General features: G+C 40.6%; 1 protein-coding gene and 1 long non-coding RNA gene across 3 annotated transcripts in view; one reads left to right on the forward strand and one right to left on the reverse strand.

The window, feature by feature from the left end:
* The first annotated feature begins 243 nt into the window (after positions 1–243).
* Positions 244–15,544, forward strand: LOC121526309 (protein delta homolog 1). The gene is made up of 7 exons (XM_041812836.1): positions 244–398; positions 524–538; positions 747–827; positions 1,028–1,091; positions 1,539–1,669; positions 5,534–5,675; positions 14,560–15,544. The coding sequence occupies exons 3-7, from the start codon at positions 776–778 to the stop codon at positions 15,347–15,349; spliced, it is 1,179 nt and encodes a 392-aa protein (XP_041668770.1). The 5' UTR covers positions 244–398; positions 524–538; positions 747–775; the 3' UTR covers positions 15,350–15,544.
* Positions 15,545–16,765: 1,221 nt separating this feature from the next.
* The window catches only part of LOC121526311, a 74,958-nt gene continuing 65,519 nt past the window's right edge, over positions 16,766–26,204 (reverse strand). For both annotated transcript variants that reach the window (XR_005993305.1, XR_005993303.1), the window contains exon 5: positions 16,766–18,715. This is a non-coding gene — a long non-coding RNA (uncharacterized LOC121526311). The remainder of the gene's footprint in view (positions 18,716–26,204) is intronic.

Below are 26,204 nucleotides of genomic sequence, written 5' to 3' on the forward strand. Positions count from 1 at the left end.
CATGAATAATTAAAAGGAAAAACTCACACTCAAAAATCGCGGAAACAAGCTGTTTCGGAGGTGTTATTGGTCTGCAGGGAGTCCTCTCACTCCCCCCTGGTGATTTTTCTCAGAGCATTAATGAGTTTGTTTAGAAGACACGGACACCTAATGTGCTCCATGACTCTCCTGCAACATCCTTCCTCTCCCCGGGGGTCACACTGGTGAGCTATCTCTCCCTATGAAAGAGGGGAGGGGCTTATTTTCACTGGGACGCCGCGCGCTGCTGCAGTCCCGTCACAGCCCCGAGTACACCTGTAGTGTCACTCAGAGAGGCACGAGGCTGGGATTAAAACAAGTCATCAGATCGATCAAATATGAGCGGAGCTGCTTGGAATCAGGGTGCAGGAGCAACATAGGTAAGAAAATGGCTTAGATTTGATCAAAACTGAAAGATTATTTACTCAAAAAAACGTGGAATCTGGAATAATGTTGCCTTTCTTTCTCCGTGTGCGTGTGCGTAATGGACACCTTTTGGGAGCAGACGCGTGGTGTTCAGGTGCGTCAATTCAAGAACAAAAGGCTTGGATATGCAGCAAGAGTGGCTCTAACCTCACTAAAATGTTAAAATCTAGCACACGTTCATATTTTGTTGCTTTTCCTGTCATCTAAAATGAATTTGCAAGTGCTGTGTTACGTTTTTAGTGAAAATACGTCGCTTTTGTCCACCGAGAGAAAGCTCGATTTAACTCGCTTCATTTTTGCAGGACAAAAGGAGGTCTCGCTTGAAATTACGATGCATCTCACAGCGGTCATCCTAATTGTGGTCGTGACTGGACTCGCAAAAGGTAAGTTGAGATTAATTTCATGTGAGCCAAAGATGTGCGTCAGTTCATGAAACCCAAACTCTTTCTTTGGAGACTCACTCTCTGCGTGTCAAAGAAAGTGTACCGGGTGAATATTTCATTGCTATAAATGTTTAATGTGTTTTTGGGGGAGATTTCTGATGCAAACATGCTGCTGTCCCTCTTTTTTCCTCTCTCCAAAGGTTGGGATTGCGGTGCAGGGTGCAACACAGAAAATGGGTTCTGTGAGAAGCCAGGGAAGTGCAGGTACTAAAAAAGACCTCAGATTCCTCTGTAGATCAAATCCTAAGGGGGGGTTTGATAACCTTGTTTCCATAAATCGCTTCAGCTGTAAGTGCTTGTTCCTTGGAGAAATGCAATTATAAAGCAGCCAACTGGATCCTTGTGTTGTGATTTGTTTGGCGTCCCTGAATTGTGTGAAGTCAACAGCCAAACCAGAGCTGTGTTTGAACACTCCAAAGCACTGTTATCCTGACTGATAGCTGTGCAGCTTTTGGTCACAAGCCATGCCTGGTTTGGAGTGATTCTCTGGCTCTAAACCCAAGCCACTACTTTAACATTTACTGCTAAATCAAACGGGGCTCTTACTGTGAAAGGTACAGCATGCATTAAGGGGGCAAGAGCAGGGCTGCAGAGCTCTGTAGGTGGTATATTAATAGTTCATGTCCGTCCCCTTTTCTCTCCTCTTTTCAGGTGTAAACCAGGCTGGCAAGGAGAGAACTGTGATCGGTGCGTGCCCTTCCCCGGCTGTCTGCACGGGAAATGCGAGAGGGCATGGCAGTGCCTGTGCGAGGAGGGCTGGGTGGGCAGCCTCTGTGACCAAGGTGAGTCTCATTAAGTCTCCTCCAGACACTCGCCTCCCTCGCCTGCCTCCTTACAGCAGGGGTTAGGGTGAGTCACGGAGCCTCAGGGATACAAGGAATGAAACCGTGTCTGGAGAATAAAGTTAACAGTAAAGACAGGCAAAGTTAGAGAGGAGATCTGAAAAACATGCATATTCAAAATGCATAATAATCCTAATTATTTTCTGCACACATCCTTGGCAAAATCCCCCACATTTCTGCACAGATTTTCTAGCTTTTATCCTAAACTGTGTGATATATTTGGTCTGTTTTATCATTCTTATGTTTCTTAACATTAAGAGCACTGCTTTTCTTTGTTTCTAAATGTTTAAATTCTATTTCTGCATTTATTTTAATGCTCAAGTCTTCTCTTAATCTTGCAAAAGAATGAAAACAAATCCAGTAGATCCAGGATGTTGAGATCAGTTTCAGTTGAGGCTAGAACAAAAAAAGCAGAACAAATTTTAAAAATTAATAATCAACCATGATGAGAGAAAAGCAGAAAGAAGAAGGAAAAAAGGAGCAGATATTTTTTGTTTGATGGTACTGTGAGGGAGAACTGAGAAGAAGGTTTATATGTGTAAGCGTTCATATATGAAGAAGCTGAGGCGTCTACTCTAGCCAGGGTTTGAGGCTTGGAGCTGGCTTTATGTCGTGTGGTAAGGGACTGCGGTGGAGTTTTATGAGCCGAGTTCTGCTGCCCATAATATGAGAGGAAGATGAAGGGAGGGGGCGAGGAGATTCATAGGAGGAATCCCATTGGGTCAGTTCAAACAACAGCAGCCTCCCCCATTCCTCTGGAGGGGATCCAGCCTGTTTAAGGTGTGCACATGTGAGGGGGGGACTAGTCCCAGGGGAGAGGGTTCTGCCCTGGAGCAGATTTTATATTGCAATCCAGGCTCAGTTATTTGGTCAATTAGTAAAAACATGAGAGACCAGACTTCCGCTGATTTTAATGGTCTAATCCTTCAAAACTAGAGTTGTCATGGTACCAGAATGTTCTCCTGGACACCCAAACCTGCTCCATTTATAGCTTTGTATTTTTTCCAAACTGCACATTAAAAAGGTTTACTAAACACTAAGTACATACCAAAAAAGACATACTGTTCATAGCATCCATCCATTTTCTACACCTCTTATACCGTTCTGGACTTGAGGGGTTGGAGCCTATCCTAGCCGTCATTGGGCAAAAGGTGGGGTACACCCTGGACTGGTCACCAGTTAAGAGCAGGGCAGACATATTTCAATCAGGAGAGGCTTGATACGAGTTCAAAATGTGCAAACTCTCTGGTGATTAGACTCCATCAAGATGACTTCATGTACTTGAAGGGGTGAAGAGGTAAATGGCAGGAATAGGATAAGGTGGTTTGGAGGACGAGACTGACATATGCAGGATGAGATGAGCAGAGACCTGTAAGGATCTGGACTACATGCTGATTAACTGAATGGAGGTAGCTGGGGTGGGGGAGGGTTGCAGCATCCACATTGAAACAATAGGCTGATGTGAAAGAGAGCAGGACAGATTTAAAGTATAACAGATGCATGATGATTGGTTGAAAAGGTTGTGGCACAATCTGATTGGCTGAGTACTTAAGAGAGCAAACACCCATAATCAGCTAATCACTGGAGCAGGAAGAGACAAAGAATGGAACAAAGGAGAGAGAGATATGAACGAGCAACGAGCACCTAACAAGCATGTTTTTGGTCTGTGGGAGGAAGCTGGAATACCCGGGGAGAACACTCAAGCTTTTCACAGAAAGGCTCTGACTGCCATTCAAACCTGTAACCCTCTTTCTGTGAGGAAACCATGCTAACCCCTACACTGTGCAGGAGTTAGTAAAAAACACTCCCAATAAAAAAAAAAAGATTCTCTGTAAAATAATTTATAGTGCTGACCTCAAATCACACATTTCCGCTGAACTATCATTAATAAACCGGATGAATAGTCTGCATGAATTCTGCTCTAGCAGGGATAGAGGCTGTGACTGCAGAGCAGAGACGGGTGCAACTTCAGTATAAATCAAACAAAATAGAGTTTTTCATGTCCGTGCGATTTGGAGCATTTCTAACAAACCACTGTGAAACAATCAGGAAATAACATCCTCTCTCTGTATTACTGCTCAGTTTTAGCAACTAGATGCCAGTACCTAACTCTCCCTTGATCACCCATTGCTGCATGCTGTATCTCCCTCTCCACTCACAGCAGCTTCAGATTGAAAAAAAAAATGTCTTAACTTGAAAAATGTGTTTCTTTCTGTACTATCTGTATGTAAAAATAACAAATCAGCCAGACCATAGCACCACAAAGCTGTAGTTGTGATTCCACAGACATGAGATCTAATAAAAATGTGCACGATCAAATGTGACTTCAGCATCAGCATCTTCAGCTGGCTGTTTTGGTATGTTTTACAGCAAAAAGAAGGAAAAGACTACGGTGAAACCCTGGCTGAGAAAATCGTAGTTGTGTTTATGTTTGTATACTGTAAAAGTCTGCAACATCCGGTTGGTGGAACTATGTAGCTTTTAGCCATGTGACCAACACATCAATACAGCTAAGTGGTCCTGCAGCATCAGCGTTTATTTCTTAGTCTCTTTAAAACAGGGCATGTTTGCATCACCTGACAGACACATAAACTTGACTCACTGATGTGTAGACAATGTTATATCTGCATAAAGTTTGTAAATCTGGAGAAAAGTCTGCAAAAAATATGAACAGTTTAATGCATTTGTTTCAAAAAATGCTGCTGTTTTAGTGTTGAAAGTGAAGAAATTCATGATCAAATGTGCCTGCTGATTAGCTCATATTGGCGAGTTCACATTACTTTACAGTATTATAAAGAGCTGTCACTTTCAGTCTATGTTCTGGCTCTGTGATGTTGATTAAAGGCAGTCATATTTTGATCAAGTGTGATTTGATGTGATTATAAAAAGTCTGTATGGTCTATCAGAACTACAGAGAATTAATCTGCTTTCTGCTCCTCTCTGGGCTTACTCTATCTGATGAAGCTCTGCAGAAGTATCACTGGCTCGTCTCCTTGAAGAAAAAGATGACAATAAAAAAAAGCATGTGACGGTACACCGACAGCCTGACCTGGATTATCCATGCCAAACATGTTTGATTATTAGGTTTCGGCATCGAGGAGGCTCAGACTCAATCAGGAACTGGAAAATAATCTCATTGACTGCACACCTTTGAGGATTATTTGGTAAAAATAATCAATGGTGACAAGCCTCAAACTGCACACCCCCGATCACTAATGGGAGGGGCAAATTGAGCTTAACATCAGCTAGTGTGTGGCCAGCCTTAACCCTACATGGCTACCAACCATGGCTTTGCTTTTGCTGGAAAAACTAGGTCAAGGAGGACAGCTGCAGCATCACAATAATTACAGAAAGGCTCAATAGAAACGGCTGCTTTTGTGCTGTTAAGCAAGAATTATGATGGAGGCAAAATTTGGAAACTTTATGCAAAAAAGAGAAAAATGTTGAAGTCATCTAAAGGTCACTCTTCCACTTCAAAGAGTGTTTAAATGAAGCTCTTATATAATAATTTTAATATCTACAATGTACATTATCTCAAAAAAGGCTCCCTGCCCCTGCAGCTGAAAGAAAAGATAAAAGAGAGATTTTTTTTTGGCTTCTTCTTCCTTATCAGCACACAGAGTTCATCTCTTATTCTGTTGGAGCATACAAGATGTTGTAACATGGCTGGCAGTGCTCTCAGTTTTGTTCTGGGTGACAGGAAGCTGTGGAGCAGAGTGTGAATCAGAGAGGCAACAACAAGCGGAGAGAGAGAAAGAGAGCACACCGGATCTAAAAACAGCATGTTTCTTTTTTTAACTACAGATACGCGACTCTGCTCATCCAGACCCTGCACTGGAAATGCCACCTGCATAGAGACAGGTGAGGGGGGGTACCTGTGCATCTGTCCCCAAGGCTACAGCGGGGAGAACTGCCAGCAGAGGAAAGGACTGTGCCAGACGAACAGGTACTGTAAATACCATTTCTATTTTAAGTAAAGGAACACTCCAAAGCTTTAAGCTTTTATCTGCTATTGTTTATCAGTAGGAGCAATAATCAATACCTGCTTCGATACCTGTCAGCTCCCTCTGTAGCAGAGACAGCTGATCGATCACACCTCACACTGTGGCTGAGAGAATCTGGAGCCTCTAATGGGCGCTTTGCTTTCAGAAGAGAAAATATTGGATGTTCTTCCTTACAGGACAAAATGATGCCAGTATGTTTACTGTGACTTTTTGGAGGGAAATAGTGTTTGAAGATTTGTGAGATGAGCTGAAAAGCTTACTTTGATACAGTCCAAACACAAACAGACAGTTTGACAGACTGTTCAACGGACATTCTCCAACACTCTGGAGGAAACGACACATGAATGAGGTAAAAGCACATTAGGAATTCTAGGAACATCTTCTCAGAGCTTAAATTCAAGCTCTGTCAAGTTCAAGTTCAAGGCTTGTACAAATACATTTATTTTTTCTTATGTGAAAAAGAAATTATGCTATAGATAAAAATAAGTTTCAAAATAGCAGTCTATAGATCAATGACAAATTAAGTGAAACTCCTTTTCTTAAACTGAAATTTCCTTTTTTTCTAATGTTAACAGTGTGCATGTGCAAATTGACTAAGATATTATGAAAGTAATGTCAGGCTTCATAGCTAAGCCATGATGTGACCAATGTCAGATTTTCAGCGAATAAAGTAAAGAGAAGGGATATAGCTTAAATGGAAAAAATATTAGGTAAGTGGAAGAAAAGGCAAACATGGGTCAAGAAAGGTTAAAAAGGGGCAAGTATAGACAGGGAAATCTTTAAAAGCAGTTAAAAAATGTCAGAAGTGGGATAAAAGAGGCACAATTAGGACAAAGGCAGAAATAGATGGGGGAATTGTGAAAAGCAGTTTAAAAGTATCAAAATGGGATAAGAAAGGCAAAAAAGGGCAAGATGGATCGGAAAGTGGTGAAAAGTGGTTAAAAATTGTCACAAATGGGATAAAAAGGGGCAAGAATGGGATAATAGAGAGGTAAAAAGGGGCAAGAATGGATGGAGAAATGGTGAAAAGCGGTTAAAAAGTGTCAGAAATGGGATAAAAGAGGCACAAATGTGGCAAGAATGGGTGGGGAAATGGTGAAAAGCGGTTAAAAAGTGTCAAAATGGGATAAGATGGGTAAAAAGGGCAAGAATGGGCAGAAAAAAGATGAAAAGCAGTTAAAAAGTGTCAGAAATGGGATAAAAGAGACACAAATGGGACAAGAAAGGCAAAAAAGGCAGAAATGGATGGGGAAAATGTGAAAAGCAGTTAAAAAGTATCAGAAATGGGAGAAGATAGGCAAAAAAGGGCAGGAATGGACAGAAAAATGATGAAAAGCAGTTAAAAAGTGTCAGAAATGGGATAAAAGAGACACAAATGGGACAAGAAAGGCAATAAAGGGCAAGAATGGGTGGGGACATGGTGAAAAACAGTTAAAAAGTATCAGAAATGGGATAAGATAGGCAAAAAAGGGCAAGAATGGGTGGGGAAATGGTGAAAAGCGGTTAAAAATAGTTAACATGGGATAAGAGGCAAAAAAGGGCAAAAATGGACAGAAAAATGATGAAAAGCGTTTAAAGAGTGTCAGAAATGGGATAAAAGAGGCACAAATGGGACAAGAAAGGCAAAAAGGGGCAAGAATTTGTGGGGAAATGGTGAAAAGCAGTTTAAAAGAGTCAAAATGGTATAAAAGAGGCACAAATGCGGCAAGAAAGGCAAAAAAGGGGAAGAATGGGTGGGGAAATGGTGAAAAGCAGTTAAAAACTGGATATACTATGATAAAAGAGGAAAAATGTGGAAAAACCTTGAAAAATGGGCAGGAATACTGATGAAAAGGGGTTTAAGAGTGGCAGAACCAATTTATTTAACATCAGACCTTGGCTTGACACAATTTTCAGCTCCAAAATGAAGTAACTGTTAGCCAGGATGCTAGCATAAATGCTACCGAACCAACACACATCCATTGATATTATCAATAAAGACGTTTCTATGGACGGGCCTGTTTGTCAGTCAGTCTTATAGCATTGGAACTCCTGTTTATTTTTCCCTTTTACACTGAGCCACATTTGTAAGGCACATGCATTTGTGGGATGAGCAGCAGAGCTGAGTGTGTGGGTTGTGCTCATGAAAAATGGTCCAAATCTTTTCTGCCATTTCCAAACAATTAGGTGCCTGATTGGCATGGGCCCTGCTACAGTGGTCAGTAGGTGTCTGCTCTAAGAATCGGCATTCCATGATTGACTGATCTGGATATGGCCTGTGCAATAGGGCAACTTCAAGCTAGTGTTCTGCAAAACCAAGTTGCGGCATTACTTGGAGTGAGCTGGAATGCCATCTCCATACTGAAAGGCAACGGGGGAAGTCAGAGACGGGCTCCGAAGTAGGTGTCCCAGGAAGATTACACCCGAAGACCATTTCCTCACCCTTTGTGCTAAGGAACTGTAGGCCTCTACAGATTTACAGTCAAGGTTTTCAGGACGATATGGTCGACAGCTCTCTACCCAGACAATACAGAACAGATGTCCCACAGTCAATCTCTGGTCTCATAGGGCTGCCAGGAGTCTGGCCATGACTGTCCTTCTTGTGGTGGTGAAAACAACCTGGAACCTGAACATGTAGAGGAACATTATTTTCTTTTGTCGCTCTGATTGGCCTGTCGTGAATGTGACTGACAGAAGACTTGTCCAGTCACCTTCTGAGAATTTTTCTAAAGTCCAGCCCTTCCCAAACTCTTTGGTTGGGAGGTTTCCTGAATTCATGTGAAATACATCCATGTGATGGAGATATGAAACATGTCAGGATAGTTAAAGGCAGTTTTTCTTTGAAGCTCCATTGAGGAACTGTTTATTTGTCTCAGTTTTCACCTCTGTGGACAAAGTAGAACATCTCTTTGCACATGTTTAAGTTTTGTTCTTAATCAGTCAATTCCCCCTCCTCTGTCTCTGATTGTGTAATCACTTTGACTGACACTGACCCCCCTGCAGTGATATATTACATTAACAATAACTATAGAGGATGTATTAATCTTGTTTCTGGTGGTCTTGTTGTCTTCACAGAGACATCAGAATTAATTCAAGCCTGCTTCATAACCAGCTAAAATCTCCTCACAGGTTCTTAAAAAAGCGACTTCAAATCACTTCGTGCCCCCATGCTAACACGGCCAAAACCACGTTTCTGCTTTCATGTCACACATGCCTCTCCTGCTGTAGAACAAAAGAATTTCAGAGAAGGAATTCCCCAGCTTCCTCCTGTCATAAACACACCAGCAGCTGTGTTTATTGTGCTCGTCCCTTGTTGACAAGCAGACACCTGTGTGCTGTAGCTAGCGGTGCGTACCTGTGTGGCATCTTAAGCTGCATCCTAATTCAGGGGCTGAATCCCCTTGAAGTTACCTTTCAAAGTTGAATACATCATTATCCTTGGGCTGTCACATGTCAGATTCTCTGTGCCGTTATGTGACCAGAAAGTCCGCCTGTGTTTGGAGGACACACTAATGATGTTTACTTTGCATGTGTCAGCACAACACCCACATGCACTGCAACCCACACATCAGCATAATGATACAGTGAGACAGTCCATTCTCCTAAATTGATAGGAAATATGTCGGGAAAAATCTCCACCACCAAATATATCACAGGAAATAGAAAATGGACACCAGAAGGGCACTGCAGCATAGAATAGGTAACGGTAAATGGACAGGTGAGGTTTTAAATGTGTTTTGAAGCATTCTAAAGATCCTGAAAATCTGATGGATCGGGTGGAAAAGCACAATCACCTTTAGTTCTGCAGTTAGAGCGAGGAATAGAAAAGGGCCGTGAGTAGAGGATCTGACTGGACAAGGGTTGAAATATGGAGCAAGGAAGTCAGACATGGAACTGTGGTCATGCAATTTTTTATACGCATGTAACAGGATCATGTGGTTTATTCTGAATTTCATGGGAGGCCAGGGGAGAGATGTGAGAATAGGCGAGTGTGGTACGGTGGCTGGTTCGAGTCAATAATCTATCCGTCATATTTTGATGTATCATTTAAAGATGATGAGGCATGTGCACAGAGAATTATTACAATCGAGACAGGAGAAAATGAAAGCGCTTATAAGCTCCAGTTGCTCTGATTTTATACATGTAGGACAAATGTCTGTACAAGCTTTGTATTACAATATTACACGGAAATGAGACAGTAAACTGTTGAACTGATGAAGTTATGGGGTCAAATCAGAAGGACTTTGGATTTATCAGGGTTAAAATGGATGAAATGAGGAGACATCAAGTCTTTGATGGCAGCTAAGGAGTTATACAGAGAAGAAAGTTGTTTAAGTGTATGTGGTTAAAAATAAGTCAAGAGTGTCATCGGCATTAAGCCCAAAGATTTCCAGTAAGTTAAAACATGCAGCTATTCATGATGGGCCACTCGTCAGTATTTTGAAAGCCTACCAGTTCACACAACTGTAAGAGATGATTCAGCATTTTCAGAGCAGCAACTCTCACACTCATTCAATTGAAAGTGACTTATTTCTGAAGTTACCGTCTGTTTCTACAAGGACCGTCTATTTTTATCATCATAATTTGGGATGCCCAATATTGGATTATTGCAAATGTCAGATATGCAGATATTCCCAAATTAATTATTACTGACATCTAAATTCACTTCAGACCTTAAACTTAAGTCTTTAAATGCACTTAACAGTTTAAGGAATGAGGATAAACAAAGAAGACTTCAGCTGACGTAGGTCTGTTGGTCCTGAATCTCTACTAATGTGTTTGCACTAGGGCTGTCCAAAGATTACAATTTTTAATGGTGATTTATCAAATAATGTCTGTAGTTGATCATGATGAATCGCACCCTCTCTCTTGCATTTTAAAATTCCACTATTTTGCATTTAAACTGTTTTCATGTCATTTTGGACTTTGCTACTGTCTTAAACTGAGAGTAAGTGATTTCCTGTTTTGGTGCAGACCTGCCTTTAGAGGTAGATCAAATATGTTAACATATGCTTAACCACAGAAAAAGGGACTTGCCATGGTTTGAAAATGAAATAAGAGCTTATTAAAAGATTCAGATGACTCCTGACTTGTACACTGAGCAGTCTGAGTTTTTAAAGGTAAATGAGACATACAGGAGCAGTGGTGGTCTTATTTTACATCACTGTGGCCGAAGGGAGTCACTGACACACATTAACCAGAGCGTGCTTAAAGAGGCAATAAAGCATGCGATTAATTGTGATGAAAAATATTAATGCACTAATTGCAGACCTCAATTTATATGAGTAACTTGATTAATCTTGACAGCCCTAATTTGTACAAACAGCTGATATTTACAGCAAATATACCCCCTTTAAATATTTTATCATACATATTTAGCTAATATCTACTGATACCAATATTGTGCCAATAATATCACGAGTCTCCCATAATAATGCATAACATCAGGCAAATTTAGGCACTACAGTGTTGAACTTCTCATCTATTAGATAGACAAAGATTGTGCGTCCTGCTTAGGCCGGCCACACACTAGACGATTTTGCGATGAGGCTCCAGTTGGTATACGCCCCCACGGGGGAGGCAAATCTTGCCCCAAATCAGGCTTAAAATCCTGTAGTGTGTGGCCGGCCTTACCTGCAAAGCTGATGGAGGGAGCAGGAGTGTTTATCAGGCTCAAGTTTCTGTCCAAAAAGTTTATTTAGGAATTAATAAAAAATAAAAAATCACAGCATGAGTTTATCTAACAAATAATCTCCTTTGGCCTCTTTAACTATTCAAAACAAAATTACCATTCCCAACTTCACATTTATCTGCTTGCAGTATCCAAAAACCAGCAACACCATCAGTCAGCCTGATGTAAGCTGTGACTTCTCAGTTCACAAAGCTGCTGATGCCGATGCTGTTCTCGTTGCATCACGAATTCTTGGTCTGAACTGGGCATACCGGTTATAAGAGGCGTCCTGAAATTGGCTGAACAGATTTCCCAGCAGCGGCATGTCGAAGGAAAACAACTGAACCCTGGGTAGCAGGGAGAGTGTCCACTTTGGTGAATTTATGAATGAGATTTATACAGATTTCAAACACTTTACTGTAAACATTGTCATTTTTTCAAATTTTGTGTTAAATATAAAAACGAATGCTCACATTGTACTAAACGAGCGACATTTACTGTGACATTTACCGCTGCTTAAACCACCAAAGAGCACATTTCTGAAAACGTCTGACTGAACCGGTTGATGAGGGACACCTGAAAGCCTCATTATGTTGTTCAGTGAGGCCTTCAGGTCCTCTGAGGGACCCAAGAGAAGTCACGTCCATCAAATGATCTCACTGGAGCAGACACGCAGTTAAAGAATCTCTAGATAGAGGAATACACACCACTGCATTCATAATTGAACTAAAGTGCTGCGTGGATTTTATCTGTCCATGTCAACACCAAAACAAACAGCGGCTCATTCCCAGCATGCCTCCCTCGTCCCTCAGCTCCTCTGCAGGATTACGGACATGGCTGATTGTGGAGAAAACCTCATCCTGTCCATCAGACACGTATCAAAGACTCTCAAGGGACGTGACTTGCTGACACAGCCCCCCCACCCACCCCAGACTCTGAACCCCCCCATGTTCCCTCTCTGTGTGGCTGCCTTGTTATTGACCTGAAAACACACCCTCTTGATAACCTTCAGCTTGGTGTCTGATGGATAACTCTTCCCCCACCTCTTAAAAAAAAAATCAAGGCTTGTTATATTTGCAGAGTAAGATGAGTGTAGCTCTTCCTTCCTGCTACGGGAATTCATCAGGTTTCATTAATCAGCTCCTTTACGAGGCTCCGGAGACGTCTGAAAAGTGTGCCACAGCTATTATTCTTTTGACTCCCACAGACAAAATGTTCAGGACTTCTGTAATTACACACAACACTATTAGAGTTATCGATTACTTTTATCCCCAGCTCCTTGTTTGTGCATCATGGCTGCATTGATCAGATCTGCAGCTGATGTCAGAGAGGGAACATCTCTGCAGAAGGAAAACATTGACTCCTTTTATCTCTCGGTACTGTTAAAGATTTTTACTGTGCAGAAAATGAGCTGCACGCTGTTTTCATTTAAATGACTAAAATCAATGACACATTATTATTAACTTTACCACTGGAAAGCTGAGAGATTGGTTGATTGATCAAGAGAGTTAATTAGCTGCAGAAGTAGCTTTATTAAACCATTCTTCTGGCTGGGTATCTGTAGTTCAACAGCTTTACATTTCAAAGAGTTATAATGGCTTTTGTGCCATTTTTGCACAATTTTCAGACATTATGATGAGTCCTTAAGGCCATTTTGGCTTTTTACTTTTCTTTTTTATTCAAGATTTATTTCTAGGCTTTGTGCCTTAGTTTTAGACAGGAGTTAGGAGGGAAGGTGGGGAACGACATGCAGAAGGAGACACCTCTGACTTAGCAAATTAGAACTTAGGAAAGGTGGTTTCACTTCTGATGACAGATGTGGAATCTGGCCATTCCAAAATTTACCACAAAAGAGCTTTAGAGTAATGCATGAATGCATGCAGCAGTCCTGATGTATATCAGTGTGGCAGAAATGTCTATTTTCAGTGTATTTGATTATATTTTGTCCTATGCTAAAAAAACATTTTTCTAACCAGAATAGTTTTGTAACTGCAATTTGAATGAAATTATTTGGGACATATGACCGTAGAGTTTCAGCAGCAATTCAATATTTATCAGAACTATATTGAACAGTAAATCAACACTGCGAGTACTCAGTTCAGACTCAGATAGCTATATCCAAGTCAGGGGGGACGGGCTGTAATTGATCAGTTATTAGAAGTACAGCTCTAACAAGACCTCACTTCCCTCTCAGTCCAGCATTTTGGTTGTTGGTGCCATTTTTGTGATTGCAATCAAAAAATAATGAAATAAAAATGTGCTTGACAGCTAATGACCTGCATTATTCATAGTGCAGGTGTGCATGTGGATGTCACCAAGGTACAACTTAATTTGATGATTTCGCTCAGTCTGAAGCTTGTTTTTGCTGAGTTGAGGGGTGCCATGAGCACTGTCTGGGGATTTGATCTAAGAATAAACCTTTTTTATTAACAAAATCCAGATATAATAGGCCTACATACACTTGTTATTGACAAAAATCTATGTATAAACTATCTAAATATGACAGTGTTTCACTGCCACTGTTTTTGGGGAAAAATACAATTTTATAAATGTGCGTTAAACAAAACTTAACATTTTTGAGGTTACTTGGTCAAAAATCCAGTCACCACTGTCCCTACCACTGTTTGGGTTCTTGTTAGTTTTTGACTATACACTGTTGTAAATTCACAATTTAATTTATATGTTGACTTCAGATGTCAAAATTTAAGACTTTTTAATTTCTAAAATTTTGACTTTGTTTGCATGTAAAAATAGGACTTGATAGTCTCAAAAATATCACCCCATGTCCTTAGTTTGATTTTAACATTCATGACACATTAATCAAAACCAGCTTAGTGACAATTCATTGATATTTCAACAATTTTATGACATTTGCTTTGATTGGTGGTAATGCTGTTTCCTGTTTCCTGGAGGATGGCAGAAGAGGACAAAAACCTACAAGGCAGACTCAGACATTATAAAATAAGAAAGTGAAATGGTCCTATGACGATGCTCTGAAAGAAATGAAAACAAATACGGAAACCTTTTAGTGTCCATAATCGGCTGATCTAGGTCTTTAAAAAGCCAGCTGTAAACCATGTTGGGTCTCTTTTGCTTAATAAGGCCATAATAAAGCTGTGTAGCAGACTGTGTGCTTTTCCCCCTGCTGTATATTTACAGTGTTCTCTGCCCTCCAGCTCTCCTTGTCAGAATGGAGGGACATGCACGGATGTCGATGGCTCAGCAGGTTACTCTTCCTGTTTATGTCCCCCTGGATTTTCTGGAGACTTCTGTGAGATCAGCATTGACAGCTGCCAGCCTAACCCCTGCCTCAATGGTGGCAACTGTACAAACCACGGCCTGGCCTTCACCTGCGTCTGCCCGCACGGCTTCACTGGCTTCACTTGTAATGACACCAGCAGCCTCTCGCCGTGCGCTGGCAAGCCCTGTGCCAACAGGGGCACGTGTGTCGGCCAACCAGATGGAACCTTCCGCTGCGTCTGCCAGAAATGGTTTACGGGTCCCACGTGTTCCCTGCAACACAGACCTAAGGCGAAGCCCAAGCCGGTCAGCGTCAGGCCTGTTGATCACAGAGTGTTCGCTCTGACTCCTCAGCACTACTCTGTCCCTGCTCACACCTTCCACAAGCTCCTCCGGCCGCCCGAGAGGGACCTGCTCAAGATTACCCTGAAGGAGACGGTGCACTCCCCGGGCCTCCTCATCACCCACGGTCAGATTATCTGCTTCGGCATGCTGGCCCTCCTTACCTGCCTGGTCATCCTGGGAACCACAGGTATCGTGTTCTTTGGCCGCTGTGAGACATGGATGGCTAATGCCAAGTACAGCCAGCTTGTTCGACAACAGAGGGAACACCTGCTGAGAGAGGCCGGTGCCGCCAGCCAGGAGGAGCCAGAGCACTCGGTAAATATCATCCTGCCGGAGAAGATTAGACTCACCAGCTTTGGGAGACATTACACCTCGATATAAATAAATGGTTTCTTCTCTGCGTCACTCTGAGAGGAGTTTATGATGAATGTCTAACAGCACGAAGGAAATGCTATGACTGTTGTGTTCATAAAGTGAGACGTACGTGACTATGCTGGGATTTATCTGAATGTATACAGGACCAAGTGATCTACAGTGACATTGGATTGTAAATTAAACCTGTCAGTGTTCTGAAAACTGCCCAAATGTACAAATTTATAGAAAATGTTCCAACAAATAGCACCTTTATGGCTGGTAAAATCATGTGATTGTGTTGTATTTTTATGGTCACTTAACCTCTCTCTTAATTTCGTACATGCTGACTTTTTATACTCTAGTTGTGCCATCACAAAACGGAACATAATGTTAAACTAACTAGAAACCTACATTTCCTTCAGCATCTTTTAAAGCTCCTGCAGAAACTCTAGGTTTGAATTAATTTTAGCACCCCCTTGTGGTCAAAGCACCATCTTATCCTCTCTGACTATCTTGATTTGTACATGCACATGTAGTTTTCTCTGATCTAAACTGTCATCGTGCTGCTTTTAATAGTCAAACATATTAATACTGTGAATCGTAGTTGTAAATGAAAATCAGAGGCTGCTTCTTCCTGTGTGACACCTACCCTGCTACAGTGATCACAGGTAGAGATGTTCCAGTACCATTTTTTTCTTTGCTGATACTGATTCTGATACCAGAGCTGGACTGGGAATCTGGCAGAAAGTGAACCTGGAGAGACTGTGCAGTCTGTAACTCCTACAGCACATGTGGTCTGATGCTGCATGCAGTGTTATGTGGAGGAGAAAAGACAAAACACGGGACAGGTGAGGCAGTTGAGACAGGTAGCTGAGGTACATGGTGAGCATTAAAAGTGTGAAGCAGTGGGTGAGTGAGCATTAGGCTGTAGATTCCATTTATAAAGAGAAAACAAGTTTGAGATTAAATCTGTAGCTCTCCTGTGGTCTGAAGAATGAAGAAAGTCCTCCTATCACACTGTTAAAATACTCCATCAAAGGCAAAAGTCCTGAAAAGTCTCTGCAGCAGTATTTTCATCTGTAATAGTTTGTTTGCTCTCCCTTATATCCTCCAGAGACTCTGCGTGTACACATGAGGACATTACAGTCTGGCTTTATTACAACCAATAAATTCTGCTATGAGAATGTTTCAGATGATCACCCAGGAGCCCACAGAAGTTCTGTTTTGAATGTTGGGGAAACTTTCTTTCAATTTCAGTAATTTTTCCTATAAAATATTGGTAATATGCTTGTTATTTTAGAGATTGATTTGATATTTTGGGAAATTTGAGATACTTTTATGAGAATTTACAGAAATGTTGCTTTTAATTTTCACAAATCTTTCCTCAAACTTTTTGGGGATATGTCTGCAAATACTGGGGAGATGGGGTGTCCTGATGATTTCTGGAAATTTTAGGGAATTTGCAAAGTTTCCATCATTTTTGACATTTTGTTGTAATTTAGTTGTAAATTTAGGGGATTTTGGTTTGAAATTTTGGATGGAATTGCTTTGAATATTTGGGGAAATGGCTTAAAATTTCAGGAATTTTCATAGAATTTTGGGGGAAATGTCATTTAAATGTGCAGGCTTTTATCCAGAAAGTTTTACTGGGATATTTGAGGAATGTTTGGGATAGTTTAATGGGATTGAAAAAGAATTAAATTAATTTTCACTGAAATTTTTGTTAATGTCTAGGAAATTTGAGGCAGTCTATTTTTATGTTTTAGAAATCTCTAATAATTTTTTAGGAAATTGCATTCCAAAACAAAGCTCTGCTGTCAGGAGGGTATAACTCTAACATACAGCATAAATGAAGCAAAATATAAAGTTAAAACTTTAGGATCATTGCATAGGCACGTGTAATGGCCAGTGCTAGTACCCTCATTTACAGCAGAATCGGACGGATTTCTGATACTGGTATCGGAATTGGAACATTAAAAAAAAAAACAATAAATCTGCTGACAGTCTGATGTTGTTGTTTTTTTTGGTGGTATACAGGCATCACTGTTAATTTCAGCCTGGTTCATGATCAGTTAAAATTCCTCACAGTTGCTTTAACTTGGTTATCTACCATGAATTTGAATGAGAGAATGATTGTGTGGAGAACCTGAATATAGCCTGGCGCACACTACAAGAAAATCAGTTTTAACCCTATTTCCCCCTTCCCACCAAAGTCAGCAAAGGCCTGATTATTGATTGATGAAGATTACTGTGACAGATCTTCCTCTGGATGTGATGTGTTAAGAGTGATCTTTCCCTCTCTGATCTGATTGGCCTATCAGAGCCGCTCTGACTTGAGATCGTAAATATCAAACGTGCTCGATATTTACACTCTAAAATCCTGTTGTGTGGGGAACTGAGGACACCTGAGCAGACATGAGCAGGATTGCTACGTGGAACAGGGCACTGGCCAAGGAGAAAGCAAGGAGGAAGCACAACAAACACAGCCATGGTAGTAAATGTGAAGCAAAAACTTCAATGGACGTCAGAAATGGAGGCAAATGGTTGGTTTGTGGCTTTAACAGGAGTGCTCATACAGCATGCCCTAAGCCACCTGGCAAAAAGGAGGAGCTGGACTGTAATGGATGTAGAAGGTGGCTAACAGCTAGCCACATTTAGCTTGACTACCCTACCTGCATTTGACCACACACTTTTCAAGTCTTGGGACTGTAAGCTCTGGTTATTGGTGAATTCATCTGTTAGTGTGGTTTGCTGTGTTGCTCACCATGAGAACAAAACTGTTAAATCTGTCAGTATTTGTTGTCATGCATGGGTCTCTAGTGTGTTTAGAAGTTATTAATTTAAACCAATTAACAAAAATTTAGCATTGCTGTATGATTTCCTTTCAAAGGCATAATATGCTCATTTTTAACATAAATAGTAGATATCAAATATTTCCAGCTCAGTTTATTGTTGAGAATTTACTTTCTAAAAAAGAAGAAAGTCAGACTCTCTGAGTTTGTTGTTCTCAGCTCTTTGCTCACACTTCACACACGTGTGTATTTTGCTCAGAGGCTCAAAAGTGTTCATACATGATTTTCTTTTCTATTTTTTTTAACTTGACCCCCGTCCTTGATGTTTATTGCCAAGTACAAGTTTCAAGTATAAGGAATCTGACTTGGTGTTTTGGTGCCAAATAAACAACAGAAAATAAATTAGAGGCCGTAAAACAGGAACCTCAATACTTAGGTATGAAAATATCTTACATAGCAGGCGCCAGTTTGGCTCTGCAGAGCAGATGTTTATCTACTGAGGCTGCAGTCCTCCCTGCAGTGAGGCATTGTCCTGGTGCTGTCTGGTGCATGTCTTCTCCCTGGTCACCCTTCCCATATTTCCTTTCTCTCCTCAGCAGTCCTATCAACAAAGGCAAAAGACCTCAAACATTCACTTAAAAATAATAATAGCAACATGAAACAGAATATAAAGTTCACAAAAAAGTATGTACAAGGGTGCACTTGAGATTTCCAGATGTGCAGGTATGCTGCTGATACAGTGCACAAGTCTACAGGAATTAAAAAAAACACTGAGTGCTAAGGTAACAGAAAATATCATGTCCAGATGTGCATTAATGAAATGCATAAAGTCTGTTTGAATGTGCATCACAGTCATGTCTGATTTCTTTGGGGCTCAGAGAGATTCTGTCATGTTGGGGGAGGGGAGGGCCAGAGTACTGTTCATCATGCTCTTGTAGAATGATGTTTTGGTCCTGATGGACTGCAGTCTCTTGCCAAAAGGGAAGGGCCTCAAAAGTCTGGATTGTTGGTGAGAGCTGTCAGTCATAATTTAACCTGCATGCCTTAGAGTCCTGCAGGAGTGGTGGAGTTCTGTTGCAGAAGTACAATTCAAGGAGAACCAACAGATGTTCCAAGCCAAAGAAAGGACTCCATGTTGGCTGTGTTTCTGAGTGAAGATCAGTCGCACAAACGGCTGCACTTCAGGGGAGAAACCTAGGGCAAAGAGGAGGGGTTGTGCCTAGGGACTGAATTTGCTTTGAGAGATGGGTGCTAATGTGCAGCATCTAGTGGACATCTGCTCCGAGAGTCAGTTTAAGTCAAAAAGATCAAGTTTGAACAATTATAAGCAGTAAAAATGGAATAGCCACAACCTTCACTAGATTAGCCAGTGTGTGATGAATGCAAAGACGCCTTCTATGGGTTTTATAGTGTGCAACTAAAGTGTGCATTCAGCCTTTACGGCTGTACCTTTAAATCCTGTGGGTCACTATTCTAAGGAGTTTAATCATTCCTGTATAAAAGCTATTATTGTAGAGAACAGGTCATTTCATTTCTAAATGTCATCCACCCCTCTCTGCAGATACATTATTATGCTTTTGTCTAAAGCTATATAAGCAAAAATGTCACCTTCTATTTCCATCACCAGTTTGTATCTGTGCCATGAAGACGTCTATGGATTAACCTCAGACTCATTTGCAGTTTCTTTTACATTTTTCCAACACAGTATCTTCCCTTTGTGTCAGAATCTCCCGTGGCTCTCTGATCCATCAGAAAATCAATAGTGTGACATCTGTTAAATGCTTTTGGTTTCTTATCATGCATGAGATGGTCACCCACTGCTGATAGATGAATCCATGAATACTAAATGTGTAGACAACAGGAAGAACAAGTGTGTCTAAGGCACTGAATATAAAGAGAGAAAGGATTTTAGCAAGATCAGAGCTGGAGAATTGATAACGAAGACTCGCCTTCAGCCTGTGTGGAGACTTTGAATCTGTTGTTCCAGTTTGTGACCATTTTCTCACTGGCTATCCTGTACTTATAACTTAAGGTTTTATATTCCATTATTAAATATTAAGATTTCATAGACGTTTCTTCAGGAGGCAGTGCCTGTGAATGTGCTGTACTTTCCAGTATTTGTTCCTCTGTGAGATTATTTGCTGTTGTATTTTGGCTAAATAATGTTTTATTGTCTGTTTATTGCTTTTAATAAAATATTTAAAACCACCTGCTTCTTTTTCCTCCTTCTCTTGAAGCTGCTATAATCTAAACACAAAAAGAAGTGCAGGTGAGATGAGCAGAGCCGAAACATCAGATGTTTCACAGATCCACATGCTGTTTGCATCACCACTGACCTGATCTCAGGTCAGTCAAACATCTGCGATCTACGTTTCTCTCCTGAGCCATGTCTGATTCTATCAGCTGCATGATCACAGCAGGATCCAACTCCACAGTCCCTGATGGTGCCTCAGCGTCAGAGTAGTCTCTGTCTCCACCATGTGGTCAGAGTCAGGTATTTCACCCTTGGGCCTAGAGCGGCATGGAGAAAACCAGCTGTGCATGTAAAGTCAGGAAATTCTGTCCTCTAGGACACTGGTTCTCAAAGTAGGGGTCGGGACCCCAAGGGGAGTCGTATTACAGTGAAGGGGGGTGGCAGGATGCTTTCCATAAAAGAAAGAAAAATTTCAAGATTTAAAAAAAATTTTATCTATTCTTTTAAAAAAATATTGTTAAAATGAGTTTAAATTAGAATCAAAATGCAGTAATATTTTTACTTAAAAGCAAATGAAAGTTATAAAAACTAAAGTGCCAGTTTTTTTCGTGATGCTTTTTGCAATAATGTGTGTTTTATCACCTCAAAAGGGAAGATGGGGGTCCCTTGATCTCTGATGGCATTCTTTGGGGGGGTCACGGGCTAAAATCTTTATCTATCTAAGGAAAGCTTAGCCCCTCCAGGACCCACTTAGAAAAATAAGCAAACTTTAATTGTTGTCATTGACAAAATCCAAACATAATGGGCCTAAATACACTTGCCCTAGACAAAAGATTGATATATAAATTATCCATTATTACGACCTTACAGTGGAGCTATTATTGGGGGAAAAAACACTTCAGAGGATTGTTAATTTTTAAGAAAAACCTAAAAATTCTCAAGTTTAATGTAGTTAATTTATCAGGAAATTCCAAGTTTTTCTTGTAAATTTCTGACTTTTTAAACTCTGAAATGCTGAGTTTGTGTCATTGTAAATGAACAATTTTAGAGTCTCAATTTTCCCCCATAAAATTTTTTTATGTTTTTGCTAAAAAAAAAAAGGGCAGTTATCTTCGATTTTAATTTTTTTTTAGGTTGGCCCTAACACATTATGTTTCAAATCATGATTAGAAAAAAAAATGTGTATGTGTATATATATATGTGTATATATATATATATATATATATATATATATATATATACACATATATATATATATATATATATATATATATATATATATATATATATATATACACATATATATATATATATATATATATATATAAACATATATATATATACACATATATATATATATATATATATATATATCTCATTTTGACATGAGAGCAGACAGGTCCTCTTGAACAATTACATTGCATTACGGTCTTTAAGAACACAAATGCTATTTCATTAGCAGAACCAGATTTGCTGATTTAACTTTTCGCATACAGTCCTACAAGCTTGATAAGATAATTCTCCCTATAATGTAGTCCCTAGGGGTAGACCAACCCACAACCTTCCAATTGCAAGAAGACCAACTCTGCCTGTGGAACCACAGTAGCCAGGTATCTGATAGGACAGCAGAAGAGAGACAAGAAATATGGGGGAGAGACTGAGGGAACACATGCAACAAACAAAGTCAAGATCAGGATTTTGATCCTATGACCAGTGATCCAAGGACTCTAGCCTCTATATATGGATCTGCTGCTCACAACTGAGCTAAAAAACACCCATGAAAGATCACTTTTAACAACTTTTCTCCCTCTTTATGTGAAATTCATCATAAAATGGGGGTTCACTGTTAACTAAAATACAGCTTCTGGAGTTGAGTTTCTGAATTTTGAATTTTTGTTTTTCTTTTGGAAAAGACTCCTCATCTACTACACAGACTCAACTACAACAACAACATAGGAGAATGTTTTTTTTTTTTTTTTAATTAAAGGTCACATTTTTGGCTCCTGAGACAAGTTTGTCTCAGAGGTCTAAAAACCCCTCTATTTCAGCCCTACTCAGAACTAGCTGTTTCTGTGTCTGCGGCTTTAAATGTTACCGAGCTCCCGGACTCCGCCCCTGACTACACCCCTCTAAGGAAATGGATGTGGCTCTCCTGATCAGGAGAAACTCCCTATATGACATCATGAAGGGATCAGCACACTTTTTCTGAAAGGTAGAGAGAAAAAAAAAGGGGGGGGGGTTCTGATTCTTTGAGGGACTGTGCACAGGCCAGGGGCACATATTTTGTTTGAAAAGCCTGAAAATGCATTTTTGCATATAATGTGACCTTTAATGTAGACATTTCATTGCAAAAAAATCTACATATTGTACCTTTAATCCATGTGCTTTTGCTTGCATTAAGATACATCATTTGTCCTGAGATATGCCGGCTTGTATTGCAAGGTTAAGAAGAGTCCATAATTGTGAAACATGAGAAAACAGCTCAAGACTGGCTCTGACATGAGAGGTCGAGCACAGGGTAAGGTAGCTGCTCTGAGTCTGGACCACTATATTCTCTAAAGTAAGTCAATCTGCACACCACTGCACTATTTCAGAGGGCAGCATGCCAGAAGGACAAAACAAGATGAACCTGCAATGAGCTGCATTGGTGTTTAAAGTGACTGTGTTGACTATAGAATTCATGCAAATGCATCATGATCACCTCATGCAGTTTTGTTTTTCTTGTTATGTTACAGAATTATTCTTTGTGATGTCAGCCAGTGACTCCTGTTCACTCACTAACGCTCAGTGATGAAATCCAACATATCTAGTTAAATCCTGATGATGTTAGCTTAGCCTTAGCTATAACTGCTGTGCAGATACATGAAAGAAATTATGAATCTTCCATAACAGAAAAACTTTAGTAAGGAGGAACATTTGGCTTTAAATGAGTCAGCAGTTACATTTTTCCATTAGGCCTAAGTGTTTTCAGCCAATAGAGAGCAGTGCAGAAGCATCTTAGGAAATAAATGAAATCATGCAGTTTCACACTAAGACCACTAGGTGTCACCCATCTAAAAGGACTCAGAGGAAGGCTGTCTATATTTAGGAATAGAGCCTGAGGTGTTGTATTTAACCAGACTGCAGTTTGTTAAAGGATTAGGAAGATTAAGAAGGATGCCAACTTTAACAATTTTGGAGATTTTTGTATTTAGTATTTCTAAAGCATCAGTTTATGACAGAAGGAAGACAGTATAAAGGGATTTGACATTTCAATAATGTGTCTTCTTTTAAATACGACTTAGGGTGAGCAGATATTCTAACCCCCAAAAGGAGACATGTTAAATTTACTGCAAACCTACATGTATGAGCTAATAGTAAACTGATTTTTTTTTATCATGTTTCTCTAAGACTTATCAAAACTTTATGTGAAAGTTTTAATCATGTAACACCAGTAAACCCAAACACAACGATTGCTCTGGTGTAATAGAGCACATCTACCCTATTAATGGTTGTAATCTGCATTTGTCTCGCTGCAGAGCGTGACTAACTTCCTCCAGCCTGTCCCCTCCATTAGTGTTTGCTAGTTTTAATATGGCTTTGTATGTCAGCATTTTCACCATGGGTGTCTGTCAGTGTGCAAAATGCAGCATATGCATAGCCTGGTAGTTTTCAAAGGAAGCTGTTTTATTTTGGGCATTACAGTTAAGCCCAAAACACACCTGCTTGCACCCCCAAATGATTGCTTCCCCTTAATTTGAATGGTGCCAACTGATCCTGTGTGGGTGCGCCCCGCCACGGCCATACATAACATAAAATCTTCAGACAGGCCCCTTTGTGGGGGTCCCATGCAGCGAATTTTCACCTGGCAGCGCACATCTGTGAAATTTTTACAGACACACCGAATATCAAAACATGCTAAAGATGTGATTTTTGAAGACAGCGCCCCCTGGCTTTTGGGAGAATATCTTGTAGTGATAATGCATCAAAATACAGTATAAACTGTACTATTTTCAGTGGTAGTGCTCCTCTTTCCCTTCTGTCATGTATGAACACAGTCCAATGTCACTTTGTACTTACTAATGAATGAACCATGATGCATGATGGGAAATACTGCTGTGATTGAGACCTTTGACTATTGTAACAATGGGACACAACCACAGAATGTCATATTTATAGTATAGTGTCCTAACCTTGCTCTACAGGCTAGCACTGCCGTACATTATGAACAGTGGAGCTTGTTGGTGGATCAAATTCATGGTGAAGCTGGTTGGAAAATATGCAATAACATCTACTCTGCCAAGAAAAGCTTTCAGAGCTTTTTAAAGCTTTTAGAGCCCAAAACACACCAATGCCTGACCAATGCGTCACCTCAATTGCTATGCTTGACACACTCCGACAGCAGCGCGTCAACAGTCAGAACTCTCCACCAGCCACTGCATGGGCAGATGCTTGATACCTGAGCTGAAAGCCCACTCAAGGACTGCCTCCCTGCCTCACAGGGTTACTGAAAAAAACAATCAGAGCAGCAGCTGAGGCCTCCTGTTTATTCTACTTGTTTAATAAAAGATGGCGCTAAATTTCATTGACTGTGCTCTCAAACAGAGCTGCCACTTTGGCTCTGCTTCTCAGGGAAACACTCCAATAGCTGGTAGTGGCGGCATCGGCAATAGAGCAGTGTCCTAAAGAGGTGTGGCGAGTCCATGGCCACTGCCGTTGTAGGTTTTAAAATAATGAAGGCAATCCTTTTGACATGTCTCACACAGTACTGTGTGTTTTGGGCTTTAGAGTTGGGTCGTGGTCCAGCTCTGATAAAACAGCAGCCGTACTATAGCTACACCCAGGCTAAATGCTACACCGAAGGTAGCTGTTGACTATTCTGGCTTACAGTCCGACTATATCCCATTGTAATGATCGCAAACTCATGCCAAAGCTGGTCAATAGAAAAGCGAAATGTGATCCAGTTCTGATCACATTACTCACTTTACTATAGCTACATCTGAGCTACCTGCTACACTCGGCTTCCACTGTATAACTAAACCCCACCCATAGCCACTGGCTCGTTCTCCTCAAACAATGCTGATTGGCTAGACCTGCTTCTGGAGCTTTGCAAGATGGGTCTGTCTGATGTTTGCCAGACTTGTAATCTGCAAAATCCATCTGCTTTGGAGGGTTACACTATATAGTGAAGAGGATGTGATTTTAGACACAGCCTTCATTTTTTCCAAAATCATTTGTAACCTCAGACAGATCTTTGTTAGAAAATGTCTGGGAACCTCCTGCTATGTGACTGCACTCTGACCTATAAAACTGGCCTTAAAAACCTCTGTCAGTCCAGTAGAGCTGAGTATCTGGCTTCAGTTATGTGAGTTAAAGGAGTTCAAATGTTAAACTGAATCTTAATCAGCAAGGAGCACATATGGATTACAATCTTTTCTTAACACTCCATCTTGGCACTGAACGCCTCTTAGCGTGGCTAATTCAGTCAATGCTGTAATCGAGGCCCCAATTAAGCTCCCGAATAAACGTTCACACATAACAACTCTTACAGTGGAGGCTCGGGGCGTTTATTTATAACACTATAGAGAAGACTGATCTCATTTTAACTCTTCAGGCTTCAATGAAAGGGTTTTATTGTGCTGCAGCGAGGCCCCCGGTTTTGTGGCCCTGGGGCCCGATGGGCTAAGGCTTCAAAGCTGACCAGCGACGCTGTAAAATATCTGCTTTCTCTTATTCATAAAAGAAAACAGCAGAGAAGGTAAATCTCTCCCCTCAGACTGAGACCCTTAACCCTTTGTTCCCGTCTGCCTCACTCTGACAGACAGAACTCAGCACCCATGGAAAATCACATGTGGAAAAGATCCAGAAATCAGTCGAGGTTACTTCTCTCTTTTTTTTAGGGTTTAACTTCTTGTTG

Source organism: Cheilinus undulatus, linkage group 18 (assembly GCF_018320785.1).
Source record: "Cheilinus undulatus linkage group 18, ASM1832078v1, whole genome shotgun sequence".
NCBI lineage: Eukaryota > Metazoa > Chordata > Actinopteri > Labriformes > Labridae > Cheilinus > Cheilinus undulatus.